Below are 20,391 nucleotides of genomic sequence, written 5' to 3' on the forward strand. Positions count from 1 at the left end.
TTTATTTTTATTTGCATTCTTCCACTAGAACATGAGTTGTATAAAAGCAGATATTTTTTGTTTTTTGGTCAGTTTTTTTTTTTTTTTTTTGCGCATCTGGGGATGGAACCCAGGGGCATTTGACCTCCGAACTATCCCCCTGCCCAATTATTTATTCTTTATTTTGAAACAGGGTCTCACTAAGTTGAAGAAAGCCTCACTGAGTAGCGGAGGCTGTCCATGAACCACAATCCTCTGGTCTCAGCCTCCTGAATGCTGGGATTACGAGCATGTGCCACCACTCCTGGCATCAGTTTTCTTTTCTTCTTCTTTTCTTAGGTACTGGGGATTGAACCCAGGGTTCTATACCCACAGCCCTATTTTTTTTTTCTTTTTTGCCTTGAACCAGGATCTCGATAAGTTGAGGAGGCTGGCCCCAAACCCGTGATCTTCCTGTCTCTGCCTCCTAAACCCTGGGATTACAGGATTTAGGCACCTGGACGATACCTAGACTTTGTATAAAGCGAGTATCAATAAATTCTCATTACTAAATCAGGAACAGTTAGGAAACCAAGAGTGTAGGAAGAAAACTAGGAAACCAGATGAAGAAAGAGCTTCTGGGATGCAGGACTAACCCTGCTGAATGCTTCTGACTGGTGAGGTAAAGAAAGGAGAAAACGGAATTGTCTCTCCAGTGAGGACCAGGATGAATCCTGGTCAATTTGGCAAAGAAAGCTGGATTGAAATGGGTTCTAGAGAGAGAGTGGGAGAAGGGAACTTTGCAACAAAGTGAGAACATGAGAAATTCTAAGAGCTCTTCTATAAAAAGAAAGAGGAAATTTGGACAGTAGCTGGAAAGGAATCTAAGCTTTAACCAAGCGACTTTGAGATGAGAGAAATAACAATGGATTTGCATATGAACAAAAAAGTGTGTGTGAGTGTGTGTGTGAGAGAGAGAGAGAGAGAGAGAGAGAGAGGGAGGGAGGGAGAGAGAGAGAGAGAGAGAGAGAGAGAGAGAGAGAGAGAAAGAGAGAGAGAGAGGACACACAGAGAGAAAGAATATAAAGAAAGAAAGAACAACAGGAATTGTCTTCCGGGGGGGAGGGGGAGGGGCGAATTCAGGCGCCCAGGGAGGGGCTGGCCTGAGCAGAGCCGTTGCACAGATGGTCCATCCATAGTAACAGAAGTAAAAACTGAGTATCCGGGCGCAGATGCAAGTAGGTGGGTTGATGTGGTCGTGGGAGCTCACGGAAATGCTTCTCTGATTGCTTCTATTTTCTTAGAGCAATAGGAAGCAATGTCACCCGTCAGAGTGAGGACGGGGAGGAGGTGTGGAAGGTTTGAGGAGACAAGGTATGAAATAGTTGTCCCAGAAATGGAGCAGGAGGGGAGCTGGGAAATGCCTCAGGATTGCCAGGCTCTATGGAGAGCCCGCGGGGGTTAGTCATCGGGCCTGCGCCTGTGTGCATGCGTGGGCACCAGCGAGGTGGGAGGCGAGCCTTAGCAGCGCTGTTCTCACCAGGACAGTGGGGCAGAATGAGATGTAGGTAAGGGAATTGAGGCTGTACATGTAGGGGATTGTTTATGAACACTGAATTTAACCAGGACAAAAAGGGAAGTCGTCTAACGAAGAGGAAAAAGGCAACGGGATCAGTGGGTTAAAGGGAACAGTGGGGTGGGGATGAAGACCTCTTTGGTTGGAAAGGGAGTTGCTTCACAAAGTGACCGTGCCCTTTGTCCACCCTAAGTGACCGCCCATCCCAGGAGATCAGGACTGACATTACCCAAAACAAGGAGACTTTAAGCTGGCTGAAATCCAGGGATAAAATTTTGATTGAAGTTACTTCTGAGAATGGAGCGCACAGTCAAGGAGGTGAGCTGGCAGAGGATGCCTGCGGACTGAGTGGTGGAGGAAAGCACAGCATGGGAGCTCAGAGAGAAGGAGGTCAAGGCACCGAGGGGCCACTGTATCGGAGGATCATCTATGCGTTACTGGAATTACTAAGCAAGATGGCAGAAGTGCAGTCCCCCCCAAAAAAGCAGGGAGAGTGACCCAGGCAGGATGGAGGGAGATGGTGGATGTGACAGCTGTTCTCATGATTCTTTAGGACTTGGAAGCTTTGCTTTGTGAAGGCAATGCCGTGCCTGATACACTAATCAGTGTGCGCATTCTACATGCAGTAACTCGGCGGGCACAGTTAGCTAAGCTTAGTTAGTACTCAGGACAGCTGGGGTTGTCTGCTTTATAGCCTGGGGCGAACCACTTCATGGTACTGATCTCATGGCCCTCATGTTAACATTTCAGCAAATTAAGTGCTTAAGACTAAAACACGGTTAAATCCATCCTCACACTTAGCGATGGTTATTGATATCTTTCCAGATAACCGAGTAGAGAAGATATACCACAAGTATAATTTGCCTTGCTAAATACGTATGTTTTAACAACCACGTAAGTCGACTTATTTCTTTTAAAGTAAACAGGAAAGGTTAAAAGAATCATTCACAAAATAAACTCTTTGAAAGATGCATTTTTAAAGTTATCTCACTTTATAAGAAACACAGTTCACATAGCCATGTCGACAACCCAGACATCCATCAACAGGTAAATGAATAAAAACTGTGGTGTGTACACACAATAGAGATTAACTCAGCCAAAAGAACAAACTTAGGTCATTTTTCAGGAAAATGGATGCAAGTAGAGGATATTATGCTACGTGAGGTCAGCCTGCCTCGGAAAGTTAAGGCTTGTATGTTCTCGCCTGTGTGGAAACAAACAAAAGAGACTTTAGATGAATGAGCAGGAAGGGGCTGGGGAGCAACGTGGGGCGGCTTGAGAAAGGGAGGATGGGGCGACAAGGCGGGATGAGAGGGAAACGCACCAAGGGATGCCTGCATATGCATACATACATACATACATACATACATACATGTCTCACTTTGAATTTCACTCTGCTGTATGATTCCAGAGCACCAATAAAAGTACAAAAAATAAAAACTACCTCAATACAATTTGCAAACACAGCCCATGTATTAAGTGATGAAATTGTATTACTTTATTTTTAAAGGAGTGGAGAGCGCAGAAAACCAAGCATTCTAAATGGTTATAGCACGTTCAAGTCTTCTTGGCAAGAATCAGAATTACTTTTTCAGCTGGGATGAAAAGGATATTCTCAGACATTCTCGTTTCTACCTCAGGTAAGTCCCATATTGCCTTCTTCCCTGATGTATTGCATCTTTGATTAAACACAATACAACAGTATCGGGTATATGTATCAAATTGGTGGACTGATTTACTGCTATTGAGGAAACTTAGAATTTTGATTATATTAAACAATGATTCAAATGTCTCACCCTCAAAGCTAAGCTTATTATAGGCACCTAATAAATGTATCCTGAACAAATTAGAATATATCTCATGACTAATGACACTGTTTCACAACTGCGCTACTCTGAGTACCTGTTTGCAGGCTAGCAAAATTTCCTATCTCAACAAAGAGAAGGTTCTGAGATTCACCTTAAGCCTGGTTTTAGTTCTTATCTACCTTTGCTTGCTTTCAATTTCTCTTTATTGCATTCCCCGGCTTTCTCTTTTTTTCTGTTCTTTAGTCTCAGATAGCCACCGATTCCCACTTCTAACCCACTGCATCTTCATTTCATAACACAGCCAGTGAAATGCATGGGTTAGTGTGCACAGCATCCAACCTAAAACTCATTCCCTGTCAGGGGTCAGCGCCACCTATAATGGGCCCTGAACTGATATTTATGCACAACTTTATAACTAATGGCTAGATGGAACAATTACATGTGGTGGAAAAACAAAATCTATTATATAAACAGTATGCACATGAATGCTCCTATCCGTTAGCTTGAAGGCGCCATCAGTGCCTGGACCTTGCAGGTCACATGTTCCTGCTTGCTCTCTGCTCAAATCTGGGAGGTGGGGGGCCACAGGAGTCTTCACAGAGTTAGCACGTCAAGCTCATAATTAAGGCATACTGTGCATTTTACTTAAAATCTAGGTGACTTGCATCAAATATTACCATAAAGTGCCTTCAATTTTACATGTTTATATGCAGAGAAATTATTGTGTGTTATATGTGATTAGTTGCTTATTTATTTATTTATTTATTGCAGTTCTGGGGATTGAACCTAGGGGCATTCTACCTCTGAGCCACAACCTCAGCCCTATTTTTATTTTACTATTCTGAAACAAGGTCTCACTAAGTTGCAGAAGGCCTCACTAAGGAGCCAAGGCCGTCCATGAGCTGTAATCCTCATGTCTCAGCCTCCCAAGTACTGTGATTACAAGTATGTGCCACCACACCTGGTTCAAAGTTGCTAATTTATTAAAGTGACATCATTTGTATAACCCTGTTTTCATACCTTTCCCTATTTTTAATATGCGGGGAGCCCCCAAATGGATTTGTGTTTCCATGCTTTTCTCAGTACCAGGAAAACATGTGACTGCATCTCATCTGTGGCCTGACTCTGGCTGCCTTACAGCTTCTCGACTTTCAGAGAGCTAAGGTACAAAGAAATAGGCCCAGATTGTGTGTGCGTGTCTACACAGATGGAGCAGACCTCAGAGTCACGCTGTCATCTGAGAAGCCAGATGAAGAGGAGCTCTGCCTGTCTGTGTGTGAGTTGGTGGTGGGGAGGAGAGGGACTGAGGGATCATCAGTAAATCTAAAAGTGTCTGAGCCCATCCACCAATGATCTAGGATAGAGAGCCCAGAAATAAACCCACACATCTGTGGTTAATTGAATTTTTTACAAAAGTGCTAAGAGCACTCAATTTGGAAAAATAGTAGATCAATAAGTAAATCAAGTTTGGGAAACTGGATATTCACATGCAGAAGAGTGAAAATGGACCTTTATGGCACCCCTTATACAAGAAACAACTCAAAATGGATTAAAAGCTTAAAGGAAGGAATGGAAACTATCAAACTACTCAAAAAAACTTCCTATGGAAAGTTTTACATTGGTCTGGGCAATGATTTTTGGATATGACCCCAAAACCATTGGCAACAAAACAGACAAATGCGATTATATCAAACTAAAAAACTTCACAGCAAAGGCAACAAGAGAGGAAAGCAACAACCCACAGACCTGAAGAAAATATTTTCAAATCCTACATAGTGTGAGGGGTTAATATAAAAAATAGAGCCGGGCATGGTGGCACACGCTTGTAATCCCCGCGCTTTGGAGGCAGAGACAGGAGGATCGTGCAGGTTCGAAGCCAGCCGCGCTGGTGTAAGAGACCCTGTTTTAAAAATATAAAATAGGTCTGGGAGTGTAGCCCGGAGGTAGAAGGGCTTCCAGGAACCCCAGTACCACCACCAAAAAAAAAAAAAATCCAAAAATATATAAGGAGCTCCAACAATGACAAGAACACAAGAACCTCTCTGAAAAATGGCAAAGGCCTTGCATAGGATATTTATTACAAGAATATGTACATATGGAATGATCATATCTTTCACCTTAAGAGGAATGCAAATTAAAACCACAGTGAAGTATCACTTTATACCTATCTGATTGTCTGTTATTAAAAACATGAAAGGTGCCAGGCATGGTGGCACACGCTTATAATCCCCGCGCTTGGGAGGCGGAGACAGGAGGATCGCGCAAGTTCAAAGCCAGCCGCGCTGGCTTAAGAGACCCTGTTTCCAAATAAAAATATAAAAATAGGTCTGGGAGTATAGCCCGGAGGTAGAAGGGCTTCCAGGAACCCCAGTACCACCAAAAAAAAAAAAAAAAAAAAAAAAATGAAGGGTAACAAGTGTTGGTGAGGGTGTGGAGAAAAGGAGAAGCCTCAATGACCATTGAGGGTTCAGTAAATCAGTACAGTCATTTTGGAAAACTGTATGGGATTTCCTCATAAAACTAAAATTAATATTACCATCTAACTCAGCCCACTGCTGGGTAAAAACCTAAGGGAATTCATGCCAGTATGCCAAGACGCGTCTGTACTCCAGCGTTCACTGTGGAGTTGTTGACAATAAAAAAGATACGGAAACAGTCTATGTTCTATCTGTGAATGAATGGATTTTGAAAATTGTGTATTTATACAAAAGGGAATACCACTTGATCTGAAGGAATGTCAACTAAACCTATAGGAAATTCTGTTATTTGCAATAACATGAATGAGCCTGGGGGACATTATGTTAAGTGAAACAAGCCAGGCACACCAGACAAATAACATGTAATCAATCTCACTCACAGGTGCTATCTAAGAACGTCACACTTAGAAGCAGAGGGCAGCATGGTAGCGCCCAGAGGATGCAGACGCATGTGGGGCGTGAGCTGGAAAAGGGTAATCTTGGAGAGAACAGTCTTAGACAGGAGGAGTAAGTTTTGGCGTTCTACTGCACAGCATGAGGACTATACTTCACAGTCACTTACTGTGTATATTAAAATAACTAAGAGAAATTGAAATGGTCTTGTCACAAACAAATGATAAATATTTGAGTGATATACCAACTAGCCTGATTTGATCACTCCATAATGAATACATGTATTGAAACATCCCATCCTACTTTATAAATACATACAATTATTATGTCACTTAAAATTTTAAAAGTCTAAATAATAAAAATAAATAGAAATGTCTGAAGTCCTGAGTACACCTGAGGAAGGGCCACGTGATAGTGGTGGTGGGATTCTGAGTTGCGGTGTGTGGTCAACTGTGAAACCCACATGTCAGTCTTTCCTGATGAGCTAATAGCAGGTTGATTCTGTTGATCAGAAAGGGCCGGGTACTGAAATGGTGTGAGATTTCTATTTGTACCAGAAACAAGGTCCCAGAGAGTCATGAAACAAATCTGTCATGAATTTGCCTTATGATCTGGTCTAGAAGAAATGATAATCTGTTTTATTGGAGCAATTAAGAACATATATACGAACATAGACAAATGTAATATACCTGTGTCAATACTTTGCAGAAAATACATATGAACTCTAGATTATCCACACATAGTCAGGAACAGAAGTTTCCTCTGATCAGTCTGCTTTCCACACATATAGTACAACCCCACCACCACAACACAGAGAATGGGAAACCCAAGTTCAGCTGCACAAATGCAGGATTGCGTTAATGCCATGTGAATGGAAAATAGCACTTTAGGCCATTATTATTATTATTATCACAAAATGTAAAGAAGTACATTAAGACTAACATACAACTGACAGGGAAAAGACATTCCAAATGACTAAGGGCCCTCCAATTCGAATCCCACCGCTCCAAAGGCCTCCAGAATCTCACCCCCGCCAGCCACAAGCGCCCTGGCCTGCCCTCCTTTGAGAATAGAGGCAAAGATGAGGTCTAGAGTCATGAGCCAGCCACTAGATGGAGGCATATATTTACAAACATATCTTTTATTATTTTGTAGTACTGGGGATGGAATCCAGGGCAGTTACCTCTGAGCTACACTCCCAGCCCTATTTTTTATTCTTTATTTTGGAACAGGGTCTCACTGGGTTGCAAAGGGCATCACTAAGTAGCTGAGGCTGTCCGTGAACCCCGATCCTCCTGTGTCAGCCTCCTGAATGCTGGATTACAAGCGTGCGCCACCACGCCCGGCTCATATCTTTTAAAAAATAATTAGTGCAGCCACTCTGGGGGTCAGTTTGGAGGTTCCTCAAAAGACCAGGAATGGAAAGACCATGTGACCCAGTTATACCCCTCCTCAGTATTTCTCCAAAGGACCTGAGGTTAGAACGCTAGAGTGATACATGCAGAATCCAAGTCTATAGCCGCACAATTCACAATAGCCCAATCATAGAGCCAACCTAAGTGTCCATTAAAAGACCACTGGACAACAAAACTGTGGTACGTACACACAATGGAATTTTACTCAGCCACAAAGAAGAATAAAAGCATGTCATTTGCAGGAAAATAATTAGAACTAGAGAATATCAATTATCCAGTCTCAGAAAGCCAGGGGCCATATGTTTTGTCCATATGTGGACGCTAAAACAAAAATAGAAAATAAAAGAGGCATCAATCAAATGAGGAGAGAAAACAGTAAAATAGTGGAAGGGGTGGGGGGAGAGGAGGGGAAAAAGTAAGATAGAGGAAAGGAAAAGTTCAAAGAAGATTCTGTCCATACAAGATATTACACCAATCTCAATACCGCGTGTGCAGAGAAAGGAAGGGGTAGGGGATGGGGGTGGGATGGGGGATAGAGAAAGGAAGGGGTAGGGGATGGGGGTGGGATGGGGGGATAGATACACAGAGAGAATACACCAAGTGATGAGTGACAGTACGTTTGTATCACTTGTTCTTTCTTTATTTTTTGGTACTTGGGGTTGGGTCTTCTATCTTTGAGTTATACCTCCACCCATTTTTTAATCTTTTATTTTGAAATAGGGTCTTGCTAAGTTGCTGAGGCTGGCTTTGAACCTGCTATCTTCCTGTCTTGGTCCCCCAAGGAATGGGATTACAGGTATGTGCCACTGCATCTGGCTTGTTTGTATAATTTTGAATCTCATTATGGGGTATAATTACATTGCACCAATAAAAGTATAAAAAAAGAAAAAACATAGCAACAGAAATAATAAAGATAGTTACAGGTGAAAATATCCCCTGGAGCTATTGGAAAATATGTCAGGAAATCAACCCACTGGCACTGTCGTGCGTCAGTATGGAAAAGGGAAATGAACATTAGAGAATTGAGGAGGAGGTCTCTGAATCACAAAGGATGGGTAGAGAGGTCACCGGCAAAGCAGGCTGCCCTCGGCCACGCCTCCAGACCATACAGGGACTGCTATGCTGGAGAGTTTTCCAACCAGGATTTTTACCTTATGTTGCTCAAGTTTCCGCTGTATTGTGTTGGCCGTTTCCTCGTGGACCTGCTGAATGGCTATTTCCTCTCTCAGGGCCACCTCCGCCCTGTACAGCCAGGCACCTATGGTGCCGAGTGGCGCAGGAAGAGATTTATCAAGCTGTATGTGCCAATCAAAGAGCTGAAATTCAGAAAATAAAGGAGAAAAATAAGATATCTCCTATATTCAATCCCTACAATTTCCCCAAATGACACAAGTGTCTAAGAAGCCTCCAAGTTAATGTTTGCAGGGTAATTTGATAAATATCAAATCAATGAATATTTACATTCTGAGTTTGCTATTTTGAGAATGGGGAGGAAATTACAGTTACAAGCAAGTTTTGTGGAAAGTCAAAATGTGTCTCGGACAGGGGAAGGATATTATTAGGAAGCTCAAGCAAGTTTCTTCTTATGGGAATAGCATAAAGTACCTGCTGATTCTCAGTGTGGCTTTGCTGGAAGGTGAGGGACCAGGTTTGCTGACAACAGCGGATGTGCACCCTGGTTGTCAGGATGAGCACCCATTAAAACCTCCCACATGATCGGAATAAGTGCATAAAAATTAAAGTCATCTAGACAGCTGTAGGCAGAGAGGAGCTTTGAGGGTTCTTCCTATGAGCCCTCATTTTCTAACCTTCTCTCCATTTCTTCCATTTTACTAAATTTTTAAGCACCACTTCCTACTTCAAAGAATGTCAGGTCAAGTTGGGTGGAAGCCCTGGGAAACAATACTACAATTCTGTATTTATTTTGTTTTATTTTATTTTGTGTGTGCGCTGCTGAGGGTTGAACACAGAGGCTTTCTACATATGAGCTGCACCCCCAGCCCCATTTTTTTTTTTAATTTTAAAACAGTCTTGCTAAGATGTGGAGGCTGGTCTTGAACCTGTGATCCTCTTGTTTTATTCTCCCAAATACTGGGATGACAGGCATGTGCCACCATCCCTGGCAGAACTACATTCTTCTTTTATGGGGTTAATGAATTTATCAAAGCAAGATTATCAAAGTATGAAACTATCAAATTATGAAATTATAAAAATAAATAACATATGGCAAATACAAGTTGATTACTCCTGTGAGTGTCAGAAGAGGGCCAATGGTTTGAAATCTTGGTCTTGAAGACCAATGAGATTACCAAAATAAATAACATATGGTAAATTCAAGTAAATTATTTGTATGAGTGTCAGAAGAGGGTCAGGGTCTTGAAATCTTCAAGAAACCAAGGACATGACTATGACAGATACTGAACAAATTTTCTTCAGATTTATAAATGACCAAAAAAGAAATGTTTTAATTAAGGCATGTAAAGTTATATGTCAGCATAAGGTTATTAACTGTTGTGAAACATGGTTATAAAATATAAGAAGCAACGTCAATCTGGGTACTCCGTATTGGGAGGGAGGGGATGGGGAGGGAGGGGCACCAAAAGGGTGTGCATGTATGTCATTGTCAACATGATTTGCATTATGATGTGAGATTATAATGCACCAATAAAAGCACGAAAATTAAAAAATAAGCCTATAATAGTTGTTGATTTTCCATCCCTGGGGATCTTTTACCAGATAAAAGCCACCTCTTCAAAACAATTTAGAACTATGTTGTATAAGACAAGAAGTGATCCAAAGATCTTTCAGGTCTTTGACTAACATTCTGTGTGTGTAGCAGGGCAGAAATATAGCTGTTAATCAAATGCGTCCACTAGGGGGCAATTATTCTCTAATTACACCATTCCAACCTTCAACAGAGGCTGTAGGACCACATGCAGTAGTGCTGTGTAGAAAAAGATGATGAGATATATCTTGACTAAATTACCTAAGTCCTGATAAAATTAACCACGAGAGAACTTACCCTGGAGGACACTCTGTCCCACGCTTGTTTTACTAATGCTTGGTCAAGTGACAATTTGCCATCTCTATGCAATGGTTGTATTAAATGTTCAACCTGTTTCCTTTTCATTTCATATTGAACTCTGAAGTGCTTAAATGACTGAAAGAAGAAAATAGCAACAATAAGGCAGTGAGTCAAAGAAAGCCAGGGCAAAGGAAATCACATTTGTTAACTGACAATCCTTTATGTGTAGCGAGAACTCCATACATGTTATTGATAAAAAATACTAATGACAGTCATGAAACTAAAAGCAGGTGCCACTCATCCAGCCCTGATTATGAGCTTGACCCAGCACCAAGTGCTTTCTGCACACTATCCTCTCTGGCTCTCTCCAGGACTCTACAAGATAGACCTGCATTATTATTCTGAAGTCCAGAAGTGATTTGGTAAGGACCAGGGGTAAAAGCAAGATAAAGTCCAGGATTTCTCCTTTCTAATTAAGTAATTGATATACCAGCCTATGTTTGTCAGAAAAGAATAAAAATAGTAGTATACTATTAATTATTAATGTATTAATCAATGTTAATAACCAAGTTGCTTGGCTTCAAAGTACAAAGCAATTGACAAAAATAAATTACATATATTAAAATTATTTGAGTCGGGTGTGGTGGCGCACGCTTGTAATCCCCGCGCTTGGGATGCTGAGACAGGAGGATCGCACAGGTTTGAAGCCAGCCTCAGCTACTGAGTGAGGCTCTCAGCAACCTAGTGAGACCCTGTTTCCAAATAAAAATATAAAATAGGTCTGGGAGTATAGCCCAGAGGTAGAAGGCCTCTGGGTTCCACCCCCAGTACCACCAAAAAAAAAAAAAAAAAAATTATTTGAAATACAGATACCTAAATTTGTGTACAAGTAAACCTGTGTTATGATATTTACTTTAGGAAACCTTACTTGCATAATAACTCTGTGGCATTAAAATAAAGTATGCCACAGAAAGGTTAAGATAAATTCATGATAGTAGGCTTAACCTCAGGCTTAATATTAATATAAAAGTAGCTATTTTAAAGTTATAGATTTTACATTAAATTAAAATATCCAATATGTAATTCCAATTCAAACTATGAGTTGATAATACCTTTAAGGTGTGCCATTTTATTACAGAACAGGAGAATGGCCTTAGAGAATCAGGCAGATAACACATCTAAAAGAATTTCAGAATTGTAAACCAACATGTAAGTTCACATGAAGAACACTGGGGGGGGATGGTGAGTCAAAAATACCATGCATTTGTCTTCCATTCCATTTGATTCTAGTGAAATTTCTAAGATAGCAAAGCAATGGGCGGGTTGTGGCTCAGAGGAAGTGTTCACCTAACATGTGACAGCCTCTGGGTTTGATCCCCAGTGTCACAAAAAAAAAAAAAAGAAAAGAAAAAAAGTACCAAAACGCTTGCACGCAAAAACTGGAAAATAGAGTATTTACTGATAAGTTGAAATAGAAAGAAATTGTGCCGAGTATATAATACATAAAGGAGCCGGGCGTGGTGGCGCACGGTTGTAATCCCCACACTTGGGAGGCGGAAACAGGAGGATTGCGCAGGTTTGAAGCCAGCCGCGCTGGCTTAAAAGACCCCGTTTCAAAAATATAAAATAGGTCTAGGAGAGTAACCCGGAAGTAGAAGGGCTTCCAGGAACCCCAGTACCACAAAAAAATAATAATAATAAATAAAGGAAAGAAAACTGTCCATATATGCAGATTTCAGATATTTCATGCCTATTTTAAACAAGTAGTGACCATCTTTGGACTAAAAGTAGTGTTAATGTTTTATATTTTCTTAATCCTTACTTTCCCTCTCATACAATAAAATCTGAAACACAGTTTTATAAATTAAAATTTTAAAATAATTTATGCTAAAACTAAAACTCACAATGGACTAAATAAGTATATTCACTCTGTTTTTGGATTCCTGATCTCAATTTACTGGCTTAATTATATTTTAGTAGAGCTCATCCCTCAGATTAATTAATTGCTTAATTAATTAATGTATTTATTTATTTATTTTGTTTTAATTATACTTATTTTTGTGTTCAAATTCTTATTTTGAACAGTGATACATTTATGTCTCTAAATTGATTAATAGATTCTAATTTTAATCATGAAATAGTTGAATCTATAGCTATCTGAGTAATTTTTCTTACAAATTACTTAAATTACAGATGTCATCGAACATTTTATTCTTTCGGAAAAAAGAATACATTGGGTTTTAAAACAAAAGGGTCTGTGGATAATAAGCACATATTCATGGAATTAACAAGTTTTTTTTTTGTTTTTTTTTTTGGTGGTACTGGGGTTCCTGGAAGCCCTTCTACCTCCGGGCTACACTCCCAGACCTATTTTTACATTTTTGTTTGGAAACAGGGTCTCCTAAGCCAACACGCGCAGTTGGCTTCGAATTTGCGAGATCCTCCTGTCTCTGCCTCCCAAGCGCGGGGATTACAAGCGTGCGCCAGCACGCCCGGCTGGAATTAGCAAATTTAACAAATATAATCACAATGGTATAATCCATCTAAATTCAGCATATTGATGTGGGTATTTAAAACCACACATTAATGCCAAATAGAAATCTCTTATTGTCTATCATGTTGAAACTCTCACATTATTGTGCCCATTTCTGAAGCCAACATGACTGAGAGATAATATAAAGTAGAATTATAATATAGAATATAATGCAAAATATATTGCTTAGTTTTGCCACTAAAATAAAGGGATATTCTAAACAGAAAGAAAACAACAATGTGCATAGAACACATTACAATTTTTAATGAAAAAAAAGCTGTTACAAGATTGCGTGTCTTGGAAGTGAAAATTGGAAGCAGACGTCTAGTTAATGATGTTGCAGTGAGACTGAATCAGGCAGGTTGCAGTAGAAATTGATTCTATTAATGGACTCACTCCAATACTCATGTTGCAACCCTTTATTAAATTCAGCTTATGTTTCAGTAATTTTTGTTTGGCTCTAGTCAGTTTTTATTTATTTATGTTTGGTGGATCTTTGTGTTACATAACTCCTATAAAACCATGAGTTGTACAACAACTCCAAGTTTTTGTTCTGGGTGGCCTCTAATGCCCTGTGTTGAGCATGAGTGCACCTCAAAGCTCCGTTGCATTACATCCATTAGTCTGTACAGAATGTAATTTAAAGCCTCCTCTTCAGACAGTATTTAAATATTAAATTACATGCACATTTAAGATGACGCATCTTATCTCTTTAAAGGCTTTTCTGCATATAATCTGAAAGATTAAACCTGAATTCAATGACATTTATAAATCTAACCCATGCAAAGATTTTGGAAGATTGAAACCTCTTCTTCATACATTACCTGGTATTTATCCTGCAGATTTGATTCTGTCAATTGGGCCCTTGTCAAATCTCTTTCAAATTGTTCTATCCAAACTTTTGTTTCTTTCAAAATCAATCTGTCTTCTCTCTGGAAACCATAACACATCACAATTGTGTTAGTAACTGGACATTTGTTTGGCTGATGGTTAGTCTTAATCCACTCCAACTGTCTCTGAAAATTTTTCTTTTTTCTTGCCCCCACCCTATTTGGTGTGCAAGAAGCAAAACTAATTCTAGAAAAATATGTATGAATTGTCTTTTAATACTAAAATTATCTACTTCCACTTTTTCCCTCAAGGAACACTAACTGCAGAAAGGAAATGTGCTTAAAAGAGAAAGTCCTACTTCTCAAAGTACTCAGAAAGAGTAGTAGCTGATATGAAAACAGGCCTGTGAGTTGCTTCCGAAACCAAGATCATTGGTAACCCAGGGAACTATTCTGGATGGGATTAATTTTGACTGAATTCAAGGACTTGCAGGGACAAATAACCTTGATGAATTGTCTATACTCTTATTTTTTTTCTTTTTCTTTTTTCATTTTATATATATATATATTTTATTTTTTATTGGTGCACTGTATTCATACATCATAGTGGGATACAAACTTTTGTAGACATACATGTACACATCGCCCAGTCAGCCCCCACCTGATCCCCACCCCATTCTCTCCCCATCCCTCCCTCCCATATTGGCTTAGTGGTTGACATCTAGTATTATAGCAATTTATCCAAAATTAAAAATGATAATCTCACATAACAGTTTCATTTGTCTGATACCAAGCTTTTGATAACTTAAAGATAACATTTCAATATTTCTTTTTACTTTCTTTCTTACCAGAGAATTTTTTTTTCTATTTTTTTAGGTGAAACTATCATATATTTATATATTTATTTTTCAGAAAAAAATCTATCCTAATATGGAAAATGGACTCTAGATACCCAAAATGATCTTGAAAAAGAACAAAGCTAGAAGGTATATATTTTCTGATTTCAAACCATATAAAGCTACAATAATTGAAACAGTGTAGTACTATTCTAAAGGCAGATATATAACCCATTGGAGTTAAATAAAAGCCTAGAGCTAAATTCTTCCCTATATTGTCAAGTTATTTTTGACAAGGTTTCCACGAACATTTGGTGGGGGAAATAATAATCTTTTAACTAAATATTGTTGAAACATAATAATTACATGGAAAAGAATAAAGTTGGACCCTACCTAATCCCATATACAAATATTAACTCAAAATAGATAAAAGACCTAAATATAAATCTTAAGACTATAAACTTTTAGGAGAAAATCTGGGTCATAAAACCTCACAACATTGAAATTGGCAGTGATTTCTTGGATATGATTTCAATGGCACAGGCAACAGAAGAGTATACAAACTCCCTAAAACATAAAAAAAATATTGTATATCCAAAGACAATGTAAACAGAGTTAAAAGTTACTAATAGAATGGGATAAAATATTTCCAAATGCTATATCTGAAGGTATATTAATATTCCAACTAGAAATCCTAAAAATTAACAACAATAAAGGCAAACAATACCATTTAGAGATAGGTAAAAGACTAACATAAATAATGAATCTCCACTGATAACCAATCTTAGTTGTCTGTTGGATGGAAACTTTTGTTTCTCTGGTTCTGGTGTGTGTTACCTATTTCTTCTTTGTAGTTAATCTCTTTGAGTATTTTCTCTAGTGCTGGTTTTGAAGACATAAATTCCTTCAGTTTCTGTTTGTCATGGAAGCTTCTTATTTCTCCATCTAATTTGATAGAAAGTTTTGCTGGGTAGGAAATTTTTGGCGTGGGGATCCTCTTCTCCGATCCTGTCTAAAGGGAGTTCTTTAAGTTTCCTGGACCTGTGTATCAACCTCTTGCTCTATGTTTGGAAAATTTTCTATTACTTCCTAGAAGAGATTGTTGATCCCTTTGGTTTCACTTTCTTTTCCTCCTCTATTCCAATTATTCTTAGGTTAGCTCTCTTAAAATGGGCCCATATTTCTTCAATATCAGATTCCTGCTGTTGGATATTTTTTCCTAGATTAGAAACTATGCATTCATTTTTGGAATGATCATCTTCTAAGAGCGAGATTCTGTTCTCCATGTGGTCTAATCGGTTGTTCATGCTTTGAATTGAGGCCTTTACTTCATTAATTGCATCCTTTATCTCTTTTTGGCTCTCTCTGAGTTCTTTTAGAAGCACCTCTATTATTTCTACAGTTATTTTCCTGATTTGATCTTCTAGAAATCTCTGATTTTCTGTTTTATCGGGTTCTGATGTTGTGGGGTTGTGAGCATTCATTGCTCCAGTATTATTTCTCTTTCCCATGATTTTGGAAGTTTGTGCCTTCTCTGGGTTCTTCCCTTGGGTCACTATGACTTCACTTAAGGTGTTCTGGATCTTGAGTCTGTAGTATCTCAGACCCCACTACTCCTTTACTGGGTTGTATCACAGAGTCTCTGACCCAGAGAGTCGATAGAGGCTGCTTTAGACTGTGGGGGGTGCCAGGTTGCATGTTCTCCTATGGTGTGATATCTCTGCCACCGCCCCTCCCCCACTGGGTCAAGTCCCAGGGAGTACAGTACTGGGATTTCTCCTCTGTGGCCCGCAATTTGACTCACTGTTCTTGAGTACGCAGATGCAGCTGTACTGGATTCGGTGAATTCTCTGCTGCTGCCGCCGGTGGCAATATGGCGCCGCTGCTACGCCCTCGGCCGTGAGGCTGGCGTATTTCTTCTTGGTTTTGATTTCCACTCTGAATCCCTGCAGCATGTGCTGAGCTCAGCCACTGGGAGCTTTAGATTTTACCTGTGGTGAGAAATCCCGCCTGGCTGTTCCGCAGTGGCTCACCTCATTTTGCTGTAGCCGTCCGGTGAATTTGCCGCTGCTGCCGGCAGTATGGCGCTGCTGCCGCGGCCTCGGGCGTGAGGCCAGTGTATCTCCTCAGTGGCTCTGAGCTCTGTTCTTAGTCCGCTTTCTCTCTGGAGCCTGGTGATTTTTTTGTTTCTCTGGTGATGGTATTTTCTGGCTATGAAAGTTGCTGATTTTGTGGTAATGGAGATTAGTTGTTAGCGGGGCTCTTAAGCCCCGCTTTTCTCGGTCGCCATCTTCCCGGAAGTCCTATACTCTTATTTTTAAATGTTATTCAACATTATAACATTTGCTCCAGGTTGACTGAAAATGTGTTTATCTTGCTCAATACTGGATTCCTAAGTCCTTGTAACATGGATTCTATACGATTTATCAAGTCATCTTTTAAATGAATACATCTAGTATTCACTTGTACCTTGGTTCTACAAAAAATAACAGCAGTCATTCTAGTATTGACTTAGTGAAAATATTCTAAATTTTCATCAAGATTTCTTATATTTTAAGAGTGTTAAATTAATCACAAACACATGTAACATGATTTTTCTGGCATTTGCATTTAGCTTTTGTCTACAGCTTCTCACTTGCTGCTCAGAGTCCTGTGCCTCCGGTAAAGTGACTCTCCTCATGGACAGGTGAAGCTTTGGAGTGGAAAAGATGCTATCTATACAGGCAGCAGAACTGGCTTCAAATGTTGAGGTGGCCATGCATTAGCTCTGTGACCTTGGAACATCTTTCTTTTTTCTTTTAACCTCTCTATTGCTGCACCATCCTCTGAGGAATCATGGTACACCCTTCCCACCATCTTGGTGAGAACTGGCAGGCCCCTAGGCTGCACACTTGAGACAGAGATGGGCACACAATATTGTTGTCATCTATGACTCCTCTCACAGTCTGATTTTGCAATGGCAGAGACTTTTGCCTGAACATTTATCTTGCCATTTCCCCCTGGACCTTCTGTGGGAAGCTTTTACTGACCCAGAAGTCTGGGGAAGCAGTCTCTGGTCTACACCAGCAGTTTCCAACATTAGCATGCACTAGAGTCACCCGGAGGCTTGTGATAACCAGATGACTGGGCACACACCCAGGAATTTGATCTCTAACACATTTCCAGGTGAACCTGAGACTCCTGGTCCAGGGACCAGAGATGGAAAGAGAGAAACACAACTCTGCAGTCAGCAGAGTTCCCACAGTCATGCAAATGTGTGACCTTATGTTTGCCTCATTCATTGTCTCTTTTCTGCCAACTTATAAAGCCCTTGTTTTGCCTATGACTTGATCTCTAGTGCACTGTCACTTAGTATGCCCAGTGTCTGGCACTTAGTATCATTCAGCATATGATTATAGAATAACAACCAACTGGAATGCTAGTTGCACTTAAGAAATGGAACTGGGACCAGACGCTCTGGAGCCTCAGCTTTTCCCATGATGGGTCTTCAGAAGGATGAGGTGAACATAATCTAGGCACATGTTTAGTGAAAGGCTGAGTTTCAAGCCCAGAAAAGCACTGATAAAGGATTCGTATGAGCTCAGAGGAGCACATGCTTCCCAGCTACCTCCAAGGTACCAGAGCTCAGTGTGGCGGCAACCACACCTGACTGCATCGCAGAGGGTGGGGGTTTTTACCTGCAGGCTTCTCACCAAGTTCTGCCTCTAGAATGCACTTGGGACCCACCCCAAGACTGGCTCCTTTTACTGGTCGAAATTTGTTTGCAAAGTCATCTGAAGATTGTGTTCTTAAGATAACATTATTAGAGTCCACTTAGTAAATAACTTTTTCAGCTGGTGAGAAAGTATCAAGCAACTTGCAAAAGGTAAGAGAGATGTTGCTATTTATACACTCCGCATTCTCTTTTCTGACAGGAAAGGAAGTAGAAAATAGTATTTAGAGCCCAGAACCCATCAGCCTAGTGGTTTTCTCAACTGGCCACTTTCACATGCATTCAAAAGACCCTAATGTACATGACAAACATTCACATACATATCAAAGTCAATCACTAAGCCAAACAAGGGAAGGAGGGAGGGGGAGGGAATGGGGTGGGAACTGGGGAAGGGCTAAATGAGTGATGTGTGCATGTACGCCTCCACCATCTTGTACTCCACTAAGATGTATGACTACAATGCACCAATAAAAACAAAGACAAAAACCAAAAACAACAATAAAAAAGCATGGGGTCTATTTGCCTACAGAAGACCATCTAAGTTCCAAGCAACTAAACTGTTGTCTTTCTCTACTTTTTCTTTTTCCTTTCTCTCTCTCTCCCTCCCTCACACAGGCAGGTTTATATTTTTATGTGCCATGTTTATATACACATAAACTTATGCTTCATGAAGAATGAAATAGAATTAATTTAGTATTCAACATAGTTAGTTCTTTGGATTTTGGTGTTAGCATTAAATACTGCATTGCTCAGTGTTTAGCCCCAGCCCTAAGTGGAAAATAAGACGCTACCTACGTGTAATATAAAGAAAGATGAGAGAGCTGAAGTACGGAATAAACACTCAACAACTCAGATCTAAGTAAGAATTTAAGACAGATCATTCTGGCAATATTTTTGAGCATGTATGAGGTGTTATAAACTTTATTAAAGCATGTGATCCTCTACTGAATAGAAGAGATGAGAGGAAACTCAGACTGATAAGCTACCTGGAAACTTACCTTTCCCAGTGATTTCCTGCTTAATCTTTTGAGACATGAAAATAAACCTTTAACTCTGTTCTTACTTTCCGTTGTACTTTTCAAGAAAAACATAGTTACTGTAAACTACTTTTCATTAGTTCTGTTGTTAAAAAGAAATTAGGTGATATCATCTTATAGGTAAAGATTAGTGGGCAAGTCCATGGTAGTGGCTTAGACTGTCACTATCATTTAAGAATATATAGGAATGTCACTTGTGCTGTTAGAAAGAAAGGCGCTAACATGATTAATGTATTAAGAATGTATACATCAGGAAAAATCCATGCAAAGGAATGGCTAACAAGCTATAGAATGTAGGAGATTTGAAACAGGTCACTGATTCAAAATTACTGAAATCTTACCTTAAAATTTTGGATAGAAATTGCAAAAGATGGGAAAACTGGAAGTATTTCCTAACAATATGAAAAGAATATATATAGAAACATAATATAAATAAAAAACCAAAAACCATATAGGGAACAAGAAGGAAATTATTAAAGAAGCATCTGTCTATAGATAAATAGGCAATGGTTTCAAGAACATAATTTAAGATATTTTCATAACTTCCAAGTAGTTACTTTAGTTACCTGGCAAGTGGCACTTTTTAAAAATGTGAAGTCATCATGTGTGCCCACACATAGGATTTGGAAAGAGAAGTAAATAAGAGATATATGGACACACATTTTCCCTTATAAATACACAGCAGCATACATGTCTCTATGATCCTGTCAGTTGATTGTGCTGTGCTTCTGAGAGCCGCTGGTGTTTTGCAGTGTCAGAATGGATGGGCAAGAATAAATAAATAAATAAAT

At 39.6% G+C, this 20,391-nt stretch overlaps 1 protein-coding gene across 3 annotated transcripts in view; it reads right to left on the bottom strand.

Moving 5' to 3' along the window:
* Positions 1 to 20,391, bottom strand: part of SYNE1 (spectrin repeat containing nuclear envelope protein 1) — a gene marked incomplete at both ends in the record, with an annotated part of 486,197 nt that overhangs the window by 348,735 nt on the left and 117,071 nt on the right. For 2 of the 3 annotated variants that reach the window (XM_080699888.1, XM_080699889.1), the window contains 4 exons: positions 8,779 to 8,943; positions 10,650 to 10,787; positions 14,010 to 14,117; positions 19,942 to 19,992. In XM_080699888.1, the coding sequence (XP_080556014.1) occupies positions 8,779 to 8,943; positions 10,650 to 10,787; positions 14,010 to 14,117; positions 19,942 to 19,992 (462 nt within the window). The remainder of the gene's footprint in view (positions 1 to 8,778; positions 8,944 to 10,649; positions 10,788 to 14,009; positions 14,118 to 19,941; positions 19,993 to 20,391) is intronic. The other variant, XM_080699887.1, reaches the window with a different exon arrangement.

Source organism: Muscardinus avellanarius (genome assembly GCF_963383645.1).
Source record: "Muscardinus avellanarius genome assembly, chromosome: 8".
Lineage (NCBI taxonomy): Eukaryota > Metazoa > Chordata > Mammalia > Rodentia > Gliridae > Muscardinus > Muscardinus avellanarius.